General features: G+C 35.8%; 1 protein-coding gene across 5 annotated transcripts in view; it reads left to right on the forward strand.

Moving 5' to 3' along the window:
• The window catches only part of INVS (inversin), a 218573-nt gene that overhangs the window by 175236 nt on the left and 22893 nt on the right, over positions 1–20444 (forward strand). For all 5 annotated transcript variants that reach the window (XM_031945539.1, XM_031945541.1, XM_031945540.1 and 2 more), the window contains one exon: positions 4826–5038. In XM_031945539.1, the coding sequence (XP_031801399.1) occupies positions 4826–5038 (213 nt within the window). The remainder of the gene's footprint in view (positions 1–4825; positions 5039–20444) is intronic.

Genomic DNA, 20444 nt, shown 5'->3' on the forward strand with positions numbered 1-20444 from the left:
ACTTAAGTTCAAATCTGACCTCAGACTAACCAACCAGCTATGTGATCCTGGGTAAATCATTTGAACCCCAGTTTTCTCCTTTCAAAATGCAAAATACAAGAATGAAAGACAGAGACAGACAGACAGAGAAAAACTTGCTCAGGGTTGCATAGTCAATAACTGAGGCAGGATTTGAACTCACAATTGGGGTTAAGTGACTTGCCCAGGGTCACACAGCTAGAAAGTGTTAAGTGTCTGAGACCAAATTTGAACTCAGGTCCTCCTGACTTCAGGACTCTATCCACTGCCCACCTAGCTGTCCCTTGAACTCCCATCTTGTTCACTCTTCTGTCTGCTAAGCCACTTAGCTTCTTCTACATTTTTATTTGTATGATTATTTTAAAATGCAGTTTATTTTTCATGTGAAATTAGTAGTAAGCAACACTAACAAACAAATGGGAAGTAGTAATACTAGTAGCAATAGCAGTAGTAGTAGTAGTAAAAATAACAGTAGTAGTAGCAGTAGCAATAATGCTAATAGCAATAGCAGCTACTGTAATAGTAATTCAAGTAGCAATAGAAATAGTAGCCCTACTAGTAGTAATCCTAGTAGCTATACTAGTGTAACAGCAGCAGTAGTACTAATAGGAGCTACAGCAGCAGTAGGAGGAGGAGCAGCAGTAATATTAATAGCAATAGCAGCAGCACTAGTAGTAATAGTAACACTAATAATATTAGCAGCAATAGAATAGCAGTACTAGAAGTAGTAGTACCAGTAGTAATAGTAGTAGCAGCAGTGGTAGTAGCAATAACCCTAGTAGTAGTAGTAGTAACAGCAGCAGCAGTAGTAATACTAGTAGCAATAGTAACAGCAGAAGTAGCAGCAGTAGTAATAGTAGTAGTTGTACCTATAGCAGCAGTAGTAATAGCAGTAAAACTAGTAGCACTAGCAGTAACAGAAGTAGCAGCAGTAGTGATACTAGTAGCAATAGCAGTAGCAGCAGTAGTAGTACTAACAGTAATAGCAGTAGTAGTAGCGGCAGCAGCAGTAATATTTATAGCAGTAGCAGCAAAAAATAGTAATACTAGTAGCAACAGTAACAGCGGCAGCAATAGTGATATTAGTAGCAATAGCAGTAGCAGTAGCAGCAGTAGTGATACTATTAGCAGTAGTACTGGTATAATAGTAGAAGTAGCAGTAGTAATAGTAGTAGTAGTAGTAGTAACAGCAGTAGTAATAGAATAGTACCAGCAGTAACAGAAGTAGCAGCAGTAGTAATACTAGTAGCAATAGTAACAGCAGAAGTAGCAGCAGTAGTAATAGTAGTAGTTGTACCTATAGCAGCAGTAGTAATAGCAGTAAAACTAGTAGCACTAGCAGTAACAGAAGTAGCAGCAGTAGTGATACTAGTAGCAATAGCAGTAGCAGCAGTAGTAGTACTAACAGTAATAGCAGTAGTAGTAGCGGCAGCAGCAGTAATATTTATAGCAGTAGCAGCAAAAAATAGTAATACTAGTAGCAACAGTAACAGCGGCAGCAATAGTGATATTAGTAGCAATAGCAGTAGCAGTAGCAGCAGTAGTGATACTATTAGCAGTAGTACTGGTATAATAGTAGAAGTAGCAGTAGTAATAGTAGTAGTAGTAGTAGTAACAGCAGTAGTAATAGAATAGTACCAGCAGTAACAGAAGTAGCAGCAGTAGTAATACTAATAGCAGTAGCAGTAGTAGTACTAGTAGCATTAGCAGTAGCAGTAGTAGTACTAGTAACATTATCAGTAGCAGTAATAGTAATAGTAGTACCAGTAGCAGCAGTAGTAATAGCAGTAATACTAGTAGTAGTAATAACAGCAGCAGCAGTAGTAATACTAGTAGCAATAGCAGTAGCAGCAGTAGTAATAGTAGTAATACCAGCAGCAGCAGCAGCATTAATGCTAATAGCAGTAGCAGTAGTAGTAATAGCAGTAATACTAGTAGCACTAGCAGTAACAGAAGTATCAGAGTAGTAATAGCACTGAAACTAGTAGCAGTAGTAGTAGCAGCATTAGTAGTAGTAGTAGTAACAACTGACATTTAGATAGTCTTTAGAATTTATCAAGTACTTTATATATTTTATATCTCATTTGATCCTTTCACCTCAGTGAGATAATTTACAAGTAAAGAAACTGAGGCTGAGAGTGATTAAGTGACTTGTCCAGAATCTGTCTTAGTCAGGATTTGAACTCAGATCTGATTCAATGCCTGATTCCCTATGTGAAGATATATTTTACAGCTTTTTAGTCATGACAGCAGATAAGGTCATGTGTGTAAGGTGCTTTGTAAATCTTAAAGTACTATAGAAAGAAGGAAGAGGAAGAGAATGAAGAAATGTATCACAGGGAGAGCAAAATGTTTGGGGGTTTTTTCCTCCTGGATTAATCTCCTGGATTTGAAAAATGCAGTCTGAGATAAATAATGCTTTATCCCAAGAGAATCCAAGATTCAAGGAGTTAACTAAAGTCTAAAGAATCAATTGAGGCCTTATTTTTCTTTCATACCCATAAGAAAGGGTTAAATAGGAGGCAGAACTTTCCCAGGAGAAATAAGGAGGGATTTGAGACAAGGTCGGAAGGGGTTAACTGAAGATTATCTCTACACCTATGTAAAAAATAGCTGTCTTTGTTATTGCTCTCCACATTAATTCCTCAGCAAATAAAACTTTAACCCTTGAATTGGCTCAGTCTAATTAAAAGAAGAAGGATTTTTATCTATTCCTGTGTCAATAAAACATAGGAACATCTGGGCAAAAAAAAGGAACATCCCAGTAGCCAAACGAGAACTGGCAGCAGAGAAAACACAAAGATTATCATTCAAATAGCTTTTATAGGATGGGGCATATTTTCCACAGGGTGTCCTGGAGATCAGCTGTGGGATATTTGGGGTCATTTCTTGACATGGAAAATTGTAGGTAGGATCCAGAGAGAGTAATAAGCAAGGGATTTGTTAAATCAAGCAAACCACCTTGTTGAAGATAACTTTTGTCTGACATTTGATGCTCTCCATAAGTCTAGCTCTTTGATTAGTGCTGTCACAGATGCCAAGGGGAGAGAGACTATCTCAGAGTCAGAATATAGAAGAGCCTATTTTTGCCCTCTACCTTTGCCATGAGTTATGTGGCCTGAGCAGTTCTCATGGAAAAAATGGAGTTGACTCTGTAGCAATCTTACACGATCAAAATTCCCTTGTAGGAAATCCCCACCCCTTGGTGTATTACAGTAAAGCTAGAAGACTTTCCTGTCCCTGTGGCAGTATAGGGCTCACTAGTGAGAGATAATCTTTTTACCTCAAGTACTTTTCCCTTCTATGGGGACCACAAGGTAGTGGTTTGGATTTAGCAGACCAGATAGACTTCCCTTGAAGACTGAAAAGTTCCCACAATTGAACGTGGTCCACATAGTCCCAGAACTTGGGGCTCTGAACCACCTGTTACATTAGAAAATTCTATACATCCAGCCATTCTGAAGAGCAATTTGGAACTATGTTCAAAAGGTTATCAAACTGTGCATACCCTTTGACCTAGCAATGTTACTATTGGGCTTATACCCCAAAGAGATCTTAAAGAAGGGAAAGGGACCTGTATGTGCACAAATGTTTGTGGCAGCCCTTTTTGTAGTGGTCAGAAACTAGAAACTGAGTGGATGCCCATCAATTGGAGAATGTCTGAATAAATTATGGTATATGAATATTATGGAATATGATTGTTCTGTAAGAAACGACCAACAGGATGATTTCAGAAAGGCCTGGAGAGACTTACATGAACTGATGCTGAGTGAAATGAGCAGAACCAGGAGATCATTATACACTTCAACAACAATACTATATGATGATCAATTCTGATGGACCTGGCCATCTTCAACAACAAGATGAACCAAATCATTTCCAATAGAGCAGTAATGAACTGAACCAGCTACGCCCAGAGAAAGAACTCTGGGAGATGACTAAGAATCATTACATTGAATTCCCAATCCCTATATTTATGCCCACCTGCACTTTTGATTTCCTTCACAGGCTAATTGTACAATATTTCAGAGTCTGATTCTTTATGTACAGCAAAATAACTGTATGGACATGTATACATATATTGTATTTAACTTATACTTTAACATATTTAACATATATTGGTCAACCTGCCATCTGGGGGAGGGAGTGGAGGGAAGGAGGGGAAAAGTTGGAACAAGAGGTTTTGCAATTGTCAATGCTGAAAAATTACTCATCTTATAAATAAAAAACTATAATAAAAAAAAGAAAAAAATTAGAAAATTCTAGAATCATTTTTCTGATGGTTTTTGCTGACTTTGAATGGCCTTTTCTGCCTTCTTTAATTCCTCTCTTCCATTCTTCCCCAAAATAAATCTAGAGGGAAAATGAAATGCAAGAAAAAAATGTGTTAGCAGACTATACCACCCATCTACCTACCTTTCCTGAACCGTGTGTAGTTTTAACTCTGAGTTAGATGTAATAAGAAATTCAAACCAAAAACTCAGAATCAAGGAATTCATAGGCATAAATTTTTGCAATTTGAATGTCGGGGATAGTCAGAGAGTTCCATTGATGATGATAGCTAGATCCCTATTATTGGGAATAATGAATCTCCAGAAGTGGTATCATTATTCCAATTTAAACTGCACATTTCCATTGGGCTGGAACCAATTACCATATTTTGCATAATTATAACTTGGAATAGTGCGAATTTTAATACATTCAAGTACATCAGGGGATTGATTATTCTCACTAATTTAGACCTATTAACCAAAATGTAGCTTGAATTACATTGTTCTTATGATTGAATATTATTTTCTTGTTTTAGGTACACACCTCTTGATTATGCTTTGCTTGGGGAGCACCATGAAGTAATTCAATTCATGTTGGAACACGGAGCTTTGTCAATAGCAGCTATTCAAGACATTGCTGCTTTCAAAATCCAGGCTGTCTACAAAGGGTACAAGGTCAGGAAGGCATTTCAGGACCGAAAAAATCTCCTAATGAAGCACGAACAGCTGAGAAAGGATGCTGCAGCCAAGTAAGTCTGATCCTTGGAATGTGCCCAAGAACCTTTTCCCTTTGGGTGGGGGGGGGCTACAATCTAAGGGGACCCCTCCCTGGTATTGAGTAAAAACAAAGGGAAGATTCTAAAGGAGAGACCGTAGTGAGAAGCTAACCTTTCTTTTCTCTCTTCTTCCTCCCAAAAGGGGAGAGAAAAACTAGACAAAAATGCTGGAATGAACAATAGGATGAACCAAAGGAAATTAGATTAGCACGAACTTAGGTTGCCCAGAAGGCAACCCAGAAATAGTTTTCCACACCTCACCAACCTCCATATCCCCAGCAAAATTATAAAGTAGTCAAAATAATGATTAATACCCTGCTATCTCCCTCTTCCTTGTCATGGAATGGCAAAATCTTAGCATTCCAAAGGATGCCAGAAGTCACATGGAACAACCCATACTTGAACAAGAACACTCTCCAAAACAACCATCACCATTTGTCATCCAAGCTTCACTTAAATATACATAATGATGAGGAACTTGCCACTTAATGAGTCACTCTATTCCACTTTTGTACAATTGTGTTAGGAAATTTTCCCTTATATCCAGCCTAAATCTGCCTTTCAAGCACTTCCACCTTTTGTTTCTGCTTTGCCCTTTTAGAGCCAAGAAAAATAAATTTAAACCCCATGCCAAAGATCTGAAAGATGCTTTGAATTCAGAGACCAGTCCCCTTCTTGAAATTTTTTCTTCTCTAGGTTAAACATCCTGGATTCATTCTTCAGTCAATATTTTTTCATAATTCTCTTACAAAAGTCTCATTTCTTTTCCTAATTTTTCTTCTACTTCTCTTACTTGATTTTTAAAATCCTTTTTTAGTTCTTCCAAGAGGACTTTTCAGGCTCGAGACTAATTCATATTTTTCTTTGAGGCTTTTCATGTAGATATTTTGCCATTAATATCCTCTTCCAAGTTTGTGTTTTGATCTTCCCTATCATGAGCCTTCCCTTCATAGACGGCTCTTTTTGGTTTTTTTCCCTCAAGAACCTTATAGTAGAGGAGAGAGAAAGGACATGTCCACAGTTAAGTAAATGTTTTATCTTTGCTGGCTATAAATTTTGTCATTTTTGTGTATGTAAATCCCAACTAATAATTAGCAGGTGAGGGATCAGGAAGGCTTCTTGTAAGACCCAGACACAGCACTCAAACTAAACCTTGAAAATCTAGGTATTAGAAGAGGTGGAAGAGACATCAAAAATAGATTGCCTTTATGGGGCGAGATGTGAGGGAAAGTTACTTTAACATTCTGAATCTCTAGAATTATCTACTCTTTGATGCTCTTTCTTATTCTCTCAACTAATCTATACCCATCCATTTTTAAAATGCAGCCAAAATTCAACCTCCTTGACTAAGCTTTTCCTGGCTTCTCTGATATCACATTCCACTGAGCTCCTGTAGCCAGGGGTGTGTTGGAGGATTGATCTCCAAAGCTGATGGTTAAATTTTCATTGTGAACGTTTCTACCTCAGAACTGCACAAGTACCACAAACCCAGACTTGATTTATTGCTTTTAAAATATATATATATATTATTATCTAGGCTTTAGGAAATGATGGGGAAATGTTAATAATAGAGATTAAACTTAAAAGTATATAGTATGATTATTTTGTTTTCAGACAGCCCATTCTGGCATATAACACAGTTTATTTGACTCATTTATTTAGTGAATGTCTAACATAGTCCCTTGTACATAATAGGTATTTGATAAATGTCTATTAATGATGAGTATTTTTTGTTTCAGATCTTTTTTACATATCCTGTAAATTCTTTTAGGGCAGAGATTATGTGTTATATTGCTTTGTATAGCAGTAGGCTGACCTGACCCATTGTCTATGTCCCCCATAGCTCAGATTTAGTCTGACCTCTGTCCTCCTCTTCAGACTTTTGAGATACTGGGCACAATAATATGTATATATAAAAATCAAAATGTGAAAGTTGGAATTCATTAAGCTCCTAACTAACACCAGCTCTGTCACCTTCTCTTTCTTTAAATAATTGTAGGAAGATTTAAAGTTGGAAAGGACATTTGTTATTGTTCAGTCACATCTGACTCTTCCTGAACCTGTATGGGGTTTTTTATCAAAGATACTGAAGAATTACCATTTTCTTCTCCAGTGGATTAAAAAAAAAAAAAAAAGAGGTTAAGGGACTTACTCAGGGTTACACAATTAATAGGTGATTGGGTTCAAATTTGAACTCAGATCTTCTCAGAGCTCTATCCGCTGAACCATCTAGCTACTTCTAGAACTTTAGAAGTCCTGTATTACATTTTACAAATTTACCATTTTAAAAATGAGGAAATGAAGCCCAGAGAGTTTAAATAACTTAGCTAAGGAAAGATCTAGAAATGCATTTCAATTCTGTCTTCCTTTTCTGCTAGCTTCTTTGTTCTATAAAAGCAGAAACATTTTAGGTAGAAACTGGAAGAGAAAAGATTTAAACAGATTTTCTTCCTTTCAACCCAACATTCTTTCTGTCCACACCACTTCCCTATCTATTAGTGCCTTCTTCCTTAGGTATCTAGTATTCTCCCTCCCATAAAGAAAAGTGATCTGGTTCAATTAAATTGAAAAAGGTTTTATTTATTTATTTGAACAAGTATTTATTAAATGATTAGGTTTTTAGGGACACAGATCAAAACCAAAACAGTCCCTGCCCTTAAGCAGCTAATATTCTCATGGAGAAAATTATATCTGCATAGAAAAAAATAAATAAAACAAAGATACCAAGTAATTACAGAATAATTTCAGGCTCAAGGGGAGCATAGCAACTGTGAGGATCAGGAAAGATCTTTTGTATAAGGATGGCACTTGAGCTGATCCTTGAGTAGAAGCAGGAAACAGGCTTAAAAGAAGTTGAGATGAGAAGGCATTCTAGGCATCCTGTACAATTCCTACAAAGCTATGGAGGCAGAATCTTGTATATAGAGGTAAAAATAAGGAGGACATTTTAATGGAAATGTAGAGAAAATACAGAAATAAAGAGGAAGTGAATTCAGTCTAAAAAGATAGTTTGGATTCAGATTATAAAGAGTTTTAAATATCAAGCCCACAGTAATAGGGAGCAAGATTGTTGGTAACAGGGATCCGTACTTTGACATGATATGACTTGTGATTCAGGAATATCAGTTTACCACCTAGATTGAGGATGTACTGGAAGAGACAGACAGAAGGTAGAAGGAAGCCAAGTACAGAAGTCCAGATGAGAAGGGATGCTGATGTGAAATAGAGGGGTGCCCATGTAAGTGAAGAAAAGACAATGAATACAAGAGATATAAAGATTTTTAAAATTGTCAAAACTTGGCTTCTCATCGGTTACATCAGGAGTGAAGAAAAATTGCCTTGACAATTTTACCTCCATATCTCCTAGATTGCAAATTTCAGAAACAGGAAAAATAGTAGTTCCCTGAATAGAAATTGGGAATTTTGGAGGCAGGATAGCATTGGAGGGTTGAAGTAAAGATAATGTTTCATTTGGTACATAGCAGATTTGAGATGCCTCTGGAATGTCTGGGAGTAGACTTCAGGAGGTAGTTGAAGATGTAGTAATGAAACTCAGGAGTGAGATTAGAGCTAAATGTACAGATTTGGATGTCATTAGCATAGAAATTTTAACTAAAACTATGAGAATTCATGACCTCACTAAGAAAATATAGAGAATAAGAGAGGATGGACCAGGACAGAGCCCTGGGGATATTCACAAAGAATAAGTGCAACATAATGATGATCCAGAAAAGAAGAATTGATAAGTTAGTTATTCTGTCATGGAAAATATTTTAAAATGTTATTGCCCCAGTAACATTTGAATTTTAAAAGAGTATCTCAGAAAGAAGTCCCCAATCCCAATATTCTTTAAAAGTGGAATTATAGGCCCTATGACCCTTGATAGTGAAGGTATTTGACCACTGAAACCCTTCTGATGCTTCTCTAGTCACATGTAGACTACTACTCATAATCAAGTATTTATATCTATGACCTATTACTGACAATTTGTTTCACAAGTTCTCTTAATTTAGATTTATAGGTTTTTCTAAGGCAAAAAAGGAATATATTCCCCACCCTTACCTTCAAATAACCTTTTATTAAATACTTGTTATATTCTATATACTATACCAAGTACTAGAGATAATAGGGAAAAAGAAATAGATCCTTCCCTCATGGAGCTTATAATCTACTTATGGGGGAGGAGTGGATATAATACTTTTTCATATAAACTATTTGTATGTTTTTGTACGCATATGTGTATAGATATAAACACACACAGAGTAAGGGCAGGGGAGCAGTGCCAGCTGGAAGAATCAAGAAAGGGCCCATGTAGGACATGGCTCTTGAAATGAGCTTTAAAAAAAAAGCTAGGAATTCTGGTGAGAAAGGAGTATGTTTCAGGCAAAGGTAACAGGAGTCCAAACAAAGGTACAAAGATGGGAGAGGGAATGTTCTATATGGGGAGCACAAAGTAGGTCACTTTGGTGGGAGCATAAAATGTATAAAGGGAAATCATGTATAATAAGTCTGGAAAGGTGATCTAGAACCAGATTTTAAAAGAGAGGACTCTCTTTCATCCTAGAAGCAATAGGAAGCTTTTTGATTAGGAAAGTGATATGGTCACTTTCTTGTGCTTTTGGACTGTTATCTATGACAGTAATGTGGAGGATAAATTGATGGGAAGAGAGACTTTTGAAGCAGGGAGACCAATTTTGAGGTTATTGCAATAATCCAAATGGAGATGAGGGAAACCTGGCAAAAGGAGTGTTAGAAATCACACAATCCAACCCTCTGTCCCAAGTAGATATATCTTCTACATGGGAAGTCAAGCATTAGCTACATCACTAAAAAAGAAGCAAGAAAAAGAAAGTTTTATAAGTATGCTTTAATATGTTCTCCAAGTTCATTATTTCTCTCCCTGAAAGTAGATATCACTTTTCTATTATCATTTTTTAAATTTATTTTTAAAAACTAAGATAAAAGAAAAGCAGAAAAGGAGTACAAAATAAAATAAAACAAAACAAAAGAGAACATTGTCATGTGCCCAGCAGAACATTAGGGAGGATTCAAAATATATAACAACAAATTACCATTTAAGAAAATAGATTTATTAGTAGAAGTAATTATATTCATGAAAAAGTCTGAAATGGTCAGTGAGCTGGGCAATGTCAGGAATATTAATTCACCATCATTATTAATATTAAAATGCTGAACACAAATAAGTTTGAATTTTTTTCTTAAATGCGGGGACCTTTTTCACAAGATTGGATACAGCATTAGGTTCCCTATTCTACTGTGAGCCATATACCAAGTGGGCTAACTGGAGGCTTAGGTATAGATAGTATGATAGAGATTTTTTAAAATTCCATATCACTATTAAAGCAAAGCTCTAATTGTACATTCAATAACGGTCTCATTGCTCCCCCCATGATGGTTCCATTTTCTTCTATTCAGTTGGGAGGACTCAAAAAGAAAACTCCATCAAGGGAATAATCCCATTCTCTATCCCTATCCCTAACCCCAGAGCCTGATCAACAGAAAAATCATTTGATTAACATGAATAACCTACATGAGCAGCTGTTGCCTTTGACACGCTCATCCACAAGTGACAAGGTCTAGCCCCATTCTGGGCTGATTGTACATTGACTGTCTCATTTCTTTTATGGACTGAGCGGCAGATACTGCTAGTGGGCTGTTTGCTTCTCCTGGAGAAAGGAAAATGACTGTTCTGTGAATAGTAAGGTCTAATTTATCAGTTCAAACACCGGGGTAATGGCAGGGAGATCTATACGAAGCATGAGACAGACACCCACACATTGTCTGTTTGTGCACTGCCAATATTAGTATTTGAAACCAGCCACTTTTATCAATGCCAGAGGGAAGGCAGCACCCCGGCCTGCCAGGAGTGCAGTTTTTAGATCAATTAGCAGCATTTCAGGCGCCCAGGTTCAATCAGCCTCTTCTGCGGAGCATACATGATAAGATAGCAAATGACGGATAGAGTTAATGCTTTTCCCTGACAGCTTGCACTGAAATGACTCCTACTGGCATTGATATGAATCACAGGAGCCGCTGATGACACACTGCATAACTAACCTGTCATTTGCTGTGCTCTGAGTCAGTGTGTTGACAGTCAGCAAACCATGTTACAGAATTCGAGTCAAATAAAAGTATCTGAAAGCTCCATGCTCTGACACTTACCATCTGTCCACTTTTCCCAAGAAAAGGATAGCATTATTCCCTAACCACTATGAAGAACAAATACAAGTGTGAGACCATTTCAGCCATAGATCATGAACTCATCCCCAAACACCAAAAGGAAAAGGAAAAAACTTGCGGAACTGAAATTTGTGAAGAGCAAATATCGGGCTTCATAAACTGGCTTCACCAGTAACTGGGAAAATGCTTCAGATCTTTCCCCTCACTCTCCTTCCTCACCTTTTATTTTTTTTTTTTAATTAAAGCTTTTTGTTTTTCAAAATATATACATAGATAATTCTGCAATTAGCCCTTGCAAAAAGTTCCCCCCCCACTTCTTCCACTCCCTTCCCCTATATGCAAATAGTCCAATATATGTTAAACATGGTAAAAATATATGTTAAATCTAATGTATGTATACATATTTATACAATTATCTTGCCGTACAAGAAAAATCAAATCAAACCAGAAAAGAAAATGATGAAGAAAATAAAATGCAAGCAAACAACAGAAAGAGTGAAAATGCTATGTTCTCACCTTTTCTTTTTAAAGAAATCTTAGTTATCTTCATTTTTGTTTCTCATATTCTTAGTGATTTGGAATAGTTTCATATGAATATGAGTAGGGCAGCTAACCTTTAAGCTGAGGCTTAGGGACATCAACATAAATACCTAGACTTCAGACCCATAATGTAAGCCAGGCTCCCATCCCTTCCCCCCTTCTAATTCTTAAATCCTTTATGTTTGCTACTGTTCCTATTATTCTAGGAGTTTTTGCAACCCCCAAAGACCCTACCACTATTCATTTCCACTCTCAGGAGGCAGTAAAGCCACAATGCTATAATTATTGCAATACTATTACTAGAGAATTTGGTACCAGACATTGCTTCATTCTTTGGTAGATTGTTCCTGAACATCTACTATGTATAAAACAATATCTTAGAATTTTAGCAAAAAAGAAAAAGGAAAAAGTCAGTCACTGAAAGATATTTATGGCAAAATTATTTGTAGTTGCAACTAAAAAAACCCTCTGTTAATGACCCAGAAATTGAGAAATGCCTGAATCAATTGGGGCATGAGTTTTGGTTCTGGGTCTTTCCCATCACAAAAATTGATATTATTAATATTTTGGTGTATATGGGACTTTTCTTTTGGTCTTTTACTTTTTGGGGGGTATATGCTTAGGAATGGGATCTCTGGGTCAAGGTTTTTCAGTCTTTTTCACATAATTCCAAATATCTTCCAAGTTGGTTGAAGCAATTCAAAGCTGTACTAATTTTATATGTGTGTGTTGTGCTTATATTCCCACAACCTCTTTGGTTAACCATTTCCATCTTCTGTCATCTTTGCCAATTTGCTGGGTATACGATGAAACCTTAGTTATTTTAATTTTTATTTATTTATTATATAATACATATGTTATATATATAAATATAAATATATTTAATTTTTATTTTTCATATTTAGAATAGTTTCACATGGTTGTTATTAGTTTGTAATTATTTTCACTATTCACTTTTTTTTTAACCACTATTCACTTTGATCACTCCATAGTTGGAGAATCTATCTATGCCATTTAAAAAGATATAATTACATAGTAGATAGAATACTGAACTTTGAAACAGAAATATCTCAATTCCAATCTCAAATCTGACATTCACTAGCGGTACAATTACAGATAAATCACAGCTTTTTTGATTCTGTTTCTTTACTTGCAAAATGGGGATAATACCTAGAGTATATATCTCACAGGTTATTATGAGGCTCAAGTTAGAGAATGTATATAAAATGCCTAGAAACTTTTAAAGCATTCTATGAATATTGGTTATTTAATCTTATGTTCTGATGTTACTGGTATCTATGACTTGAGGATGCTGAATTCTACTATTTTTTTGAATCTCCAAACTATCCACATAGATCTTGCTTAGTGGGCAATGCTCATTTTGCATCTACTTTATTTGATCTATGTTTACTTCTAAACTAAACAGCTTATGTACCCGCTGCAGCTTCACTAGTTTTTCTTTTCTACAACTCCAACTTTTCTATACTTCTGAACAAGACACCATCATTTGTGGAAAGTAACAGTGTGATGTGTTCACCACCCATCATAATTGTGTTGTATTGTTTTTTGGTCAGGCTTTTATTATAGCTCCTAGTATAGCAATGAATAGTTTGGGGATGATGATACCTTTTGCTGAATTCCTCTAGAAATGCTGATTTTCACAGAAATACAAGTAGCTTGATAGCACTTCCAAGTTCAACATTTATCTCTTCAGTGATCTTAGTATTCATTGGATTTACTCTATTCTTGAGCAAGGTGTTTGTGATATCACTGCTATTTCCATTAAGTCATCTTTATAGCTCACAAAAACTATGGATAGTCAATATTCTTTTCATTTTCTTTTTTATCCAACTATATTGTGATTGACAGCTAAATAATCAACATGAAAACAAGCCTGCTTATGACTTCAATCAATAAGAGTTCCCTCGATGCCTGACATGATTGTTTTAAGGAATTCATGATATTCCTGATATTCTACCCAATATGGGAGAGCCAAGTTTTAGGTAGAAAGTTTGTGGATTTTTAGGAGAATTGCAAATGTTATGAAGGTCATATTCTTTTCAGAAGCATAACTTTTTCATAAATGAAAAAATAAAAATACTTAGAAGGTTGTTCTGCCACTTGAATCCAAATAGCATTGTGATAACTTCAGGGTTAATTCATACCAGTCACATAAATGCAAGGAGTCTAGAAATCATTGTCATATTCTTTATAGAAACTATTTTTACCTTGTTGGTCTGGTCTTTATCATGGCAACTATTTTCTACTTTAGTCAAAGATCTTTTGGAAGCTTTTTTTTTTCCTTCCCAGTTACTCTTTAGTTCTTTTTTAGTTGATTTAGTTTAGTTTTTTCTTTTAGAAAGAAAGAAGCCTATCTTGGTTTCTAGCAAAATTTTTTGTATTCTTCCTTCTTGAACTTTCCTTCATCTTTCATCTAGGTTCTTCTTGCCAAAAAGACACACTCATCCATTTACCTTTCTCAGATTCTGCCCTGATCTCTTGGTGGCTGAGATTAAGTTCTTTATGAAGCTCTCATTGCCTGCACAAACTCCTTTTTCTCCCTTGAATTAAGTATCTTCTCATTCTAGCTCACCAGCTAATGAAAATGGTTTTCTCATTAGGGCCTTTTGGGTTTTCCTCAGTTCTTTTAGGATATCTCGAACTGGTATCCTTCTTGAGGAATCAATATCTTTCTATGGGTCTATTCCATAAGCACTTCTCCACCATCTGTAACCATGTATTCTTGTTTACTATTAATAGAACAAACCACAATTCTTCCAAATTTGCCAATGGAAGTCTTATCCTGCCTCGTTCTCTGTCCAGGGCTGGAACTAAAATCACTCTGCAAAATAATTTTAGCTGACATTTCTTTCATCATCTTTTCAAGGTCTGAACAGAGTCTTCCTAATTCTCATTTGCCACCTTTCAATATTGGCTATTGCTCTCTGCTGGCACAGACACTTGAATAATTTTCAGACTCTTGCCTTGACGTAGTTTTAGCATTTAAGGCAAGAGGCAATCACAACTTTGAGTGTGGCAAACAGCATTCTTGCAAACATTGAAGCCAAGGCTACCCATATGGGCACTGTTCTCGCAGGTCTTTCCAAGAAGGTTGTGATCGCCAATTTTCCACTCTGACACAAGGTCTGCTGTTCATCGTGTTTCACACACATCAATGATGTCAACCTTGTTTTTAGACAGAGGCAAAAATAAATCAATGTGCAGGTCTTATATGTAATTCCATTGATTTTCTGGGAAAAAAAATGTCACAAATTGTCATTTCCTTTCCACTCCCACTACAACCACCATATCAACTTATACCTAAACTTTGTAACAAGCCTATTAATTTAACTTCCTGAAGCTAATCTATACCATTTCATATTTCATCCTACCATCAGACTGATTTTCTTTTAAAAAAAAAAAATGCTCAAAGTATGTCATTCCCCTGCTCAGATATCTGCAGTATCTCCCTATTGCCTAAAAGTAAAGTCTAGATCTCTACCCTGCCATTCCATCCCATCCACAGTTTGGCCCAAATCAACCTCCCCATCTTTCCCCCTCATCATTCCTATATAAGTACCCACCAATCTATTTAGAGTAGCCTACCAATATCTCAACAACGCCTTATATTTCCACACCATTCTCTGTTGTCTCACGTTATCCTTGCAGGATTCTCCACGTCACCTTTCCAGATACTTTAAAACTTAACCTAAATGTCATCTCCGCTGAAAAGCCTTTCCTGAAATACCATAGACCACAGTTATCTCTATATCTAGGAAGTCCTAAAATCTTTATTAGCATTTGATGTAGGATAAGTAATGCTTTGTGAGTTTTCTTCAATTTAATTTAACTTTTGTATTGTCCATTATCTTTCCCATCTGAGGATAAGTTCACTAAGTTCTTAAAAAGTTTCTTTGTCAGGAGACTGGAATCTTAATTTGAATACTTTAGACCATTGGTTCTCAAAGTATGGTCTAGAGAATCCTAGGGATCTCTGAAACCCTTTTAGAGGGTCTGCAAATTAAAAAATAGTTTTTTTATTTCCAATATGATAAATGTCAATAAATAAAATAAACAAAAACTCTTTGGAGAGATCCTCAATAATTTTTAATAGGATAAAGATACTGAAAACAAAAGTTTGAGAACCACTGATTTAGACAAATAAAAAACACTATAATGACCCCCAAAGAAAACCAATTTTTGGTAGATTTAAAATAGCCCTGGATCCTGTGTGCTTCTCTTCTGCATCTTCAAAGATATTAGCAAAGTTTAGAGAAATGGACAGAGGAGTCTAAGATTCATAGTTTCTATGCCATATGTACAGTTTAAATTACCTACTGGTATTCTAAATGTGAGATCCGTATCTAGTGACGTCAGTCTTAACATTCTTGCTATGAAAATTATCAGAAGACAAAATAGCTTACTGCAAAGATGTCTTGCAATTTCTCCTTGTACAGAGAAGATAAAAGGAGTTGAGTGGATAAATCTACTCCAAAGGAAAGAAGAAACATCATCTCAAAGGACATTAGGACTATTGAATAACAGTGCTCATGATAAATATGTACCAAAGACTGCTATATTCCCTCTCACATGTCAACATCTTTTGCAAAGGCTGAGGTAGGAAAATTCTCCAAAGAATTCAGTAAGACTTTCCAAACTAAATCAATGTGTACTTTGATATTCAATAGTTTTAATATAAAGATAGGTATGGGGAAGGTGACAAAAAAAGTTAGGAAATTTGTTTCTGAAAAAGAAATGAAAGAAATAAAATGCTGGTAGACTTAGAGATACTTCATGCCTATGTATGAAGAATACTTTCTTTGAGAAAAGTATTCTCTAACGGTTTGGTCATGTATACTTATTGTGTATCTAATTTATATTTTAATATATTTAACATCTACTGGTCATCCTGCCATCTGGGGGAGGGGGTGGGGGGAAGGAGGGGAAAAATTGGAACAAGAAGTTTGGCAATTGTCAATGCTGTAAAGTTACCATACATATAACTTGTAAATAAAAGGCTATCTTAAAGAGAGAGAGAGAGAGAGAGAGAAGTATTCTCAAAGGTAAGAGCAAGGGTGGTACTGGACATAGAGAATAGTATCACATAGAATCATAAAAAAATAATATTAATTACATTTCATTAGACAGGAAGTGAATTATTGCCATAGAAGTCATAATCAAATGACTATGTACAGTAAGATAGTTGTTTTGTTAGAGAAAAAAATCAAAATAAATTAAAATTAGAAGAAAATATGAAAATAAGAAAAGATAGATTTGCAATTAAAACATCTCCAACCTTATCTGTCTGAATAAATTATTCATTCCTAAAAGAGAAAGCAGATGTAGGATCAGACATTAACACAAAGTATCACTATTCCGTAAATATAAATTAATTGGCATGAAAAGAAAAAAAAAGCCTAGAAATCACTTCAAATAGCAAACATTTAATCTTCTTCCTAAGCAGAGAGATATGGTAGCTAAAGACAGTACTGGGAATAAATTAATTTTTAAAATCATAGGAAGACTAGCAGATTATGAGAAGTGTCTTCTCATAAAGCATCAGGAAGCAAAGAAAATCAAGTTTAAAGAGAGCTTGGCAAGAGATAACTAAGAAAAGTCATCCTGAAAATATTTAAAGGTAAAACTTAAAGTACAATATGCAAAAAAGGAAAAAAATCTGTCAAGATTTTTATAGCAAGTTTGTTTGACACCAATGACTGTGGAATTATATTTAGCAATTGGACTTTAACATATCACAGTTCTTAATGTGCTACATAAGGACATGGAAATGGCACTGTAGAAAATGATAGCAATAAATGAAAATTATGCAATTTCCCCAAAGTAATCCATCCAGTCACCCTCCTCCTTTTCAATCTAAGGTCCAGTTTACAATCCATTTGCAAAGTCCAACCTTTAGGACATTCTGAATTACCTTTGGGAAATTGTACAATTCTTTTAATGACTCCAAGTGTCTAACCCTAAATTAAGATCTATGTTATTAACAATGTTCTTTCTGTGATAGTTGGCTGCATATCATGAAATATTGTAGTCTCTGAGAAAATGAAGTTGCAACAAAGAATGTGACTGTGACAAAAAAACATTGTGGGCTCTCTGAACATCACTATAAAAATCTGTTTTTTTTTCGTGCATGCTAGAGGTAAAATCCTCAATTATTTGTCATTTTTAATAGTGCATCTTATGGGCAACTCCAAGCATTTTCCTTGACTTCTGTTCTTAGAACTCTCCCCCTCCTCATTTCTGCCTCAAGACTTTCCTCCAGTCTCAGCCAAAGTCCCACCTTCTACAAGAAGATTTTTCCAGTCCTCCTTAATCTTAGTGTGGGAAGAACCTTCTCTTTTATGGGTGATCTGCTTTACCTCTGACAAGGTCAGGAAATTAGCCTGGGTAAGCTGCCACAGCCCACTGCTTTCCTAGTTGCAAACCTAATGGAGATAGCTCCTCACCAATCACATTCCCACATATTCAGACACAGATTAACTGAGTTAAGGAGAAAGTGTTTATTTCTGAGAAGCAGATGTACTCAATTCTTTAGAATACAAACATAAGGTTAATTAGTTAGCCCTACTTCTCCAAGCTCCTGACTGTTCAAGATCCTTCCAGGATGAGCCCCAACCCTGAAGTCAGGAGGACCTGAGTTCAAATCTGGGCTCAGACACTTAACACTTCCTAGCTGTGTGACTCTGGGCAAATCACTTAACACCAACTGCCTCAGGAAAAAAAAAAAAATCCTTCCTGTATACAATTCTCCCTTATAAGGTAATAGTATATCCAATTCTAAACAAAATGTGACCGGTGCTCCTGTGCTGTTGGTCCCGTGTCATTTTCCCAATCCCTACTTGCCCAAGAGTTAATCTTCCCTTCTCCTTCTATATCCTCAACAAGGTGTCAGAAATTCCCAAACTCTCCAGATGTCCCCATAAACAAGACAAAATGGCACTTTAGGGCTAAGGTAGAGCAGTTAAGACAAACAAGAATTGGGGCAGGACAAGGCCCTCCCAGGATAATCTGACTTGATCTGAAGAAAGATACCAGCACTAAGACTAAACCTGTGTAAAGTGTAAACACCTCCAGGCTCACTCTGCTGAAACAGCAATCAGGGAGCCCTGGAGTTAGCCCTGTTCTGAGGTAACATGAAAAAACTAAGGGAACCTCTCCTGATAAGGGATGTCAGACTCAGCTGTGCTGCTGGGACATGGCCTGGGTGAGAAGAAACCAGCACATGCCCTGGTAAGTTCTGAAGCAATAGATAGGGACACTGATGGCTTTGGGCACTACAGGAGGATGGCTCTTGCTTTGGGGTTCCAGGCCAAAGGGGAGAACTGAAGGAGGTTCTGAAGCCAGAACCACCATCCCTCATACCCCCAAACTAGAGGTGATTACTCTAACAATCTACTATAATTTTTTAAAAAAATAAGCAGGTAAAAGAGAAAGAACCTACCCATAAAAATTACTATGAGAATAGACAAGACTAGGGCTCATTATCAAAGGAGGTTATTGAAACAAAAAAGAGCTTCTCCTATGCAAAAGAGTAATGTTAAATTGTCACCTGCCAAAAAAAAAACATCATAGAAGAACTCAAAAAGGACTTTAAAGATCAAATGAGAGATACTGAGTACAAACTAAAAAAAATACAATAAAACAATCCAAGAAAAACAAGAAGGTTATGAGAAAAAAGTCAATAAACCAAAAAAGGAGATCCAGAATCATAAGGAAGAAAATGACTCCCTAAAAAGTACAACTGGGCAAGGGGAAGCCATTGAAGTTAAAAGAGAGAAGAAATAATAAAGAATCTAATATAGAGAGAAATATAAATATAAAGAATGAAAAAATGGAAGCAAATGGAAGCATCATGTAAGAAAATTAACTGATCTGAAGAAGAGAAACATAAAAGTAACCAGACTACCAGACTATCTGAAAGCTACAATCAAAAAAAAAAAGTCTTGTTACAGTAGTACAAAGTATAATTAAAGAAAGTTGTACTGAAGTATTAGAATAAGAGGGGAAAGTAGAAATAGAAAAAATCCACCAGTCACCATCTGAAAGAGATCCTACAAGGAAACTTTACAGGAACATCATAGCTAAATCCTAAAACCCTGGGTCAAGGAGAAAACATTATGAGCAGCAAGAAAAAAAATTTAATTACAATTTTAAAATAATTTTAAACTTTAAAAAATAATTTAAAATTGTGGCAAAGCCACAATTAGAATCACACAAGACCTAGCAGTGGCTACAGAAAAGTACATGTGAAAGAGCAAAAGAACTGGGGTTGCAGCCAAAATTATCATACCCATACTTAGGTCCAATCTTCAACAACACCACAAAAATGGACATTCAACAAATTTCAGGATTTTTTTTGCAAGACTTGAACTTATTAGGAAATTTGATATATGAGATCCAGGAGAAATATAAGGTAAATATCAAAGACTAATTGCAATGGATTCAATAAGGACAAATTATGCTTTATATATAGAAATGTAAACCATATGTCTAAGATTGTCATTAGTAATTGGGTAGTTTGAAAGATGTGATTTTTAAAAACCAAAAATAAAAAAAGAGTAATTATGTTATAAGAATGAGGTATCAGAGCAAAAACTGACATAGGAATTAGCTGGACGAG

The sequence above is a fragment of the Sarcophilus harrisii genome, chromosome 1 (assembly GCF_902635505.1).
Source record: "Sarcophilus harrisii chromosome 1, mSarHar1.11, whole genome shotgun sequence".
Lineage (NCBI taxonomy): Eukaryota > Metazoa > Chordata > Mammalia > Dasyuromorphia > Dasyuridae > Sarcophilus > Sarcophilus harrisii.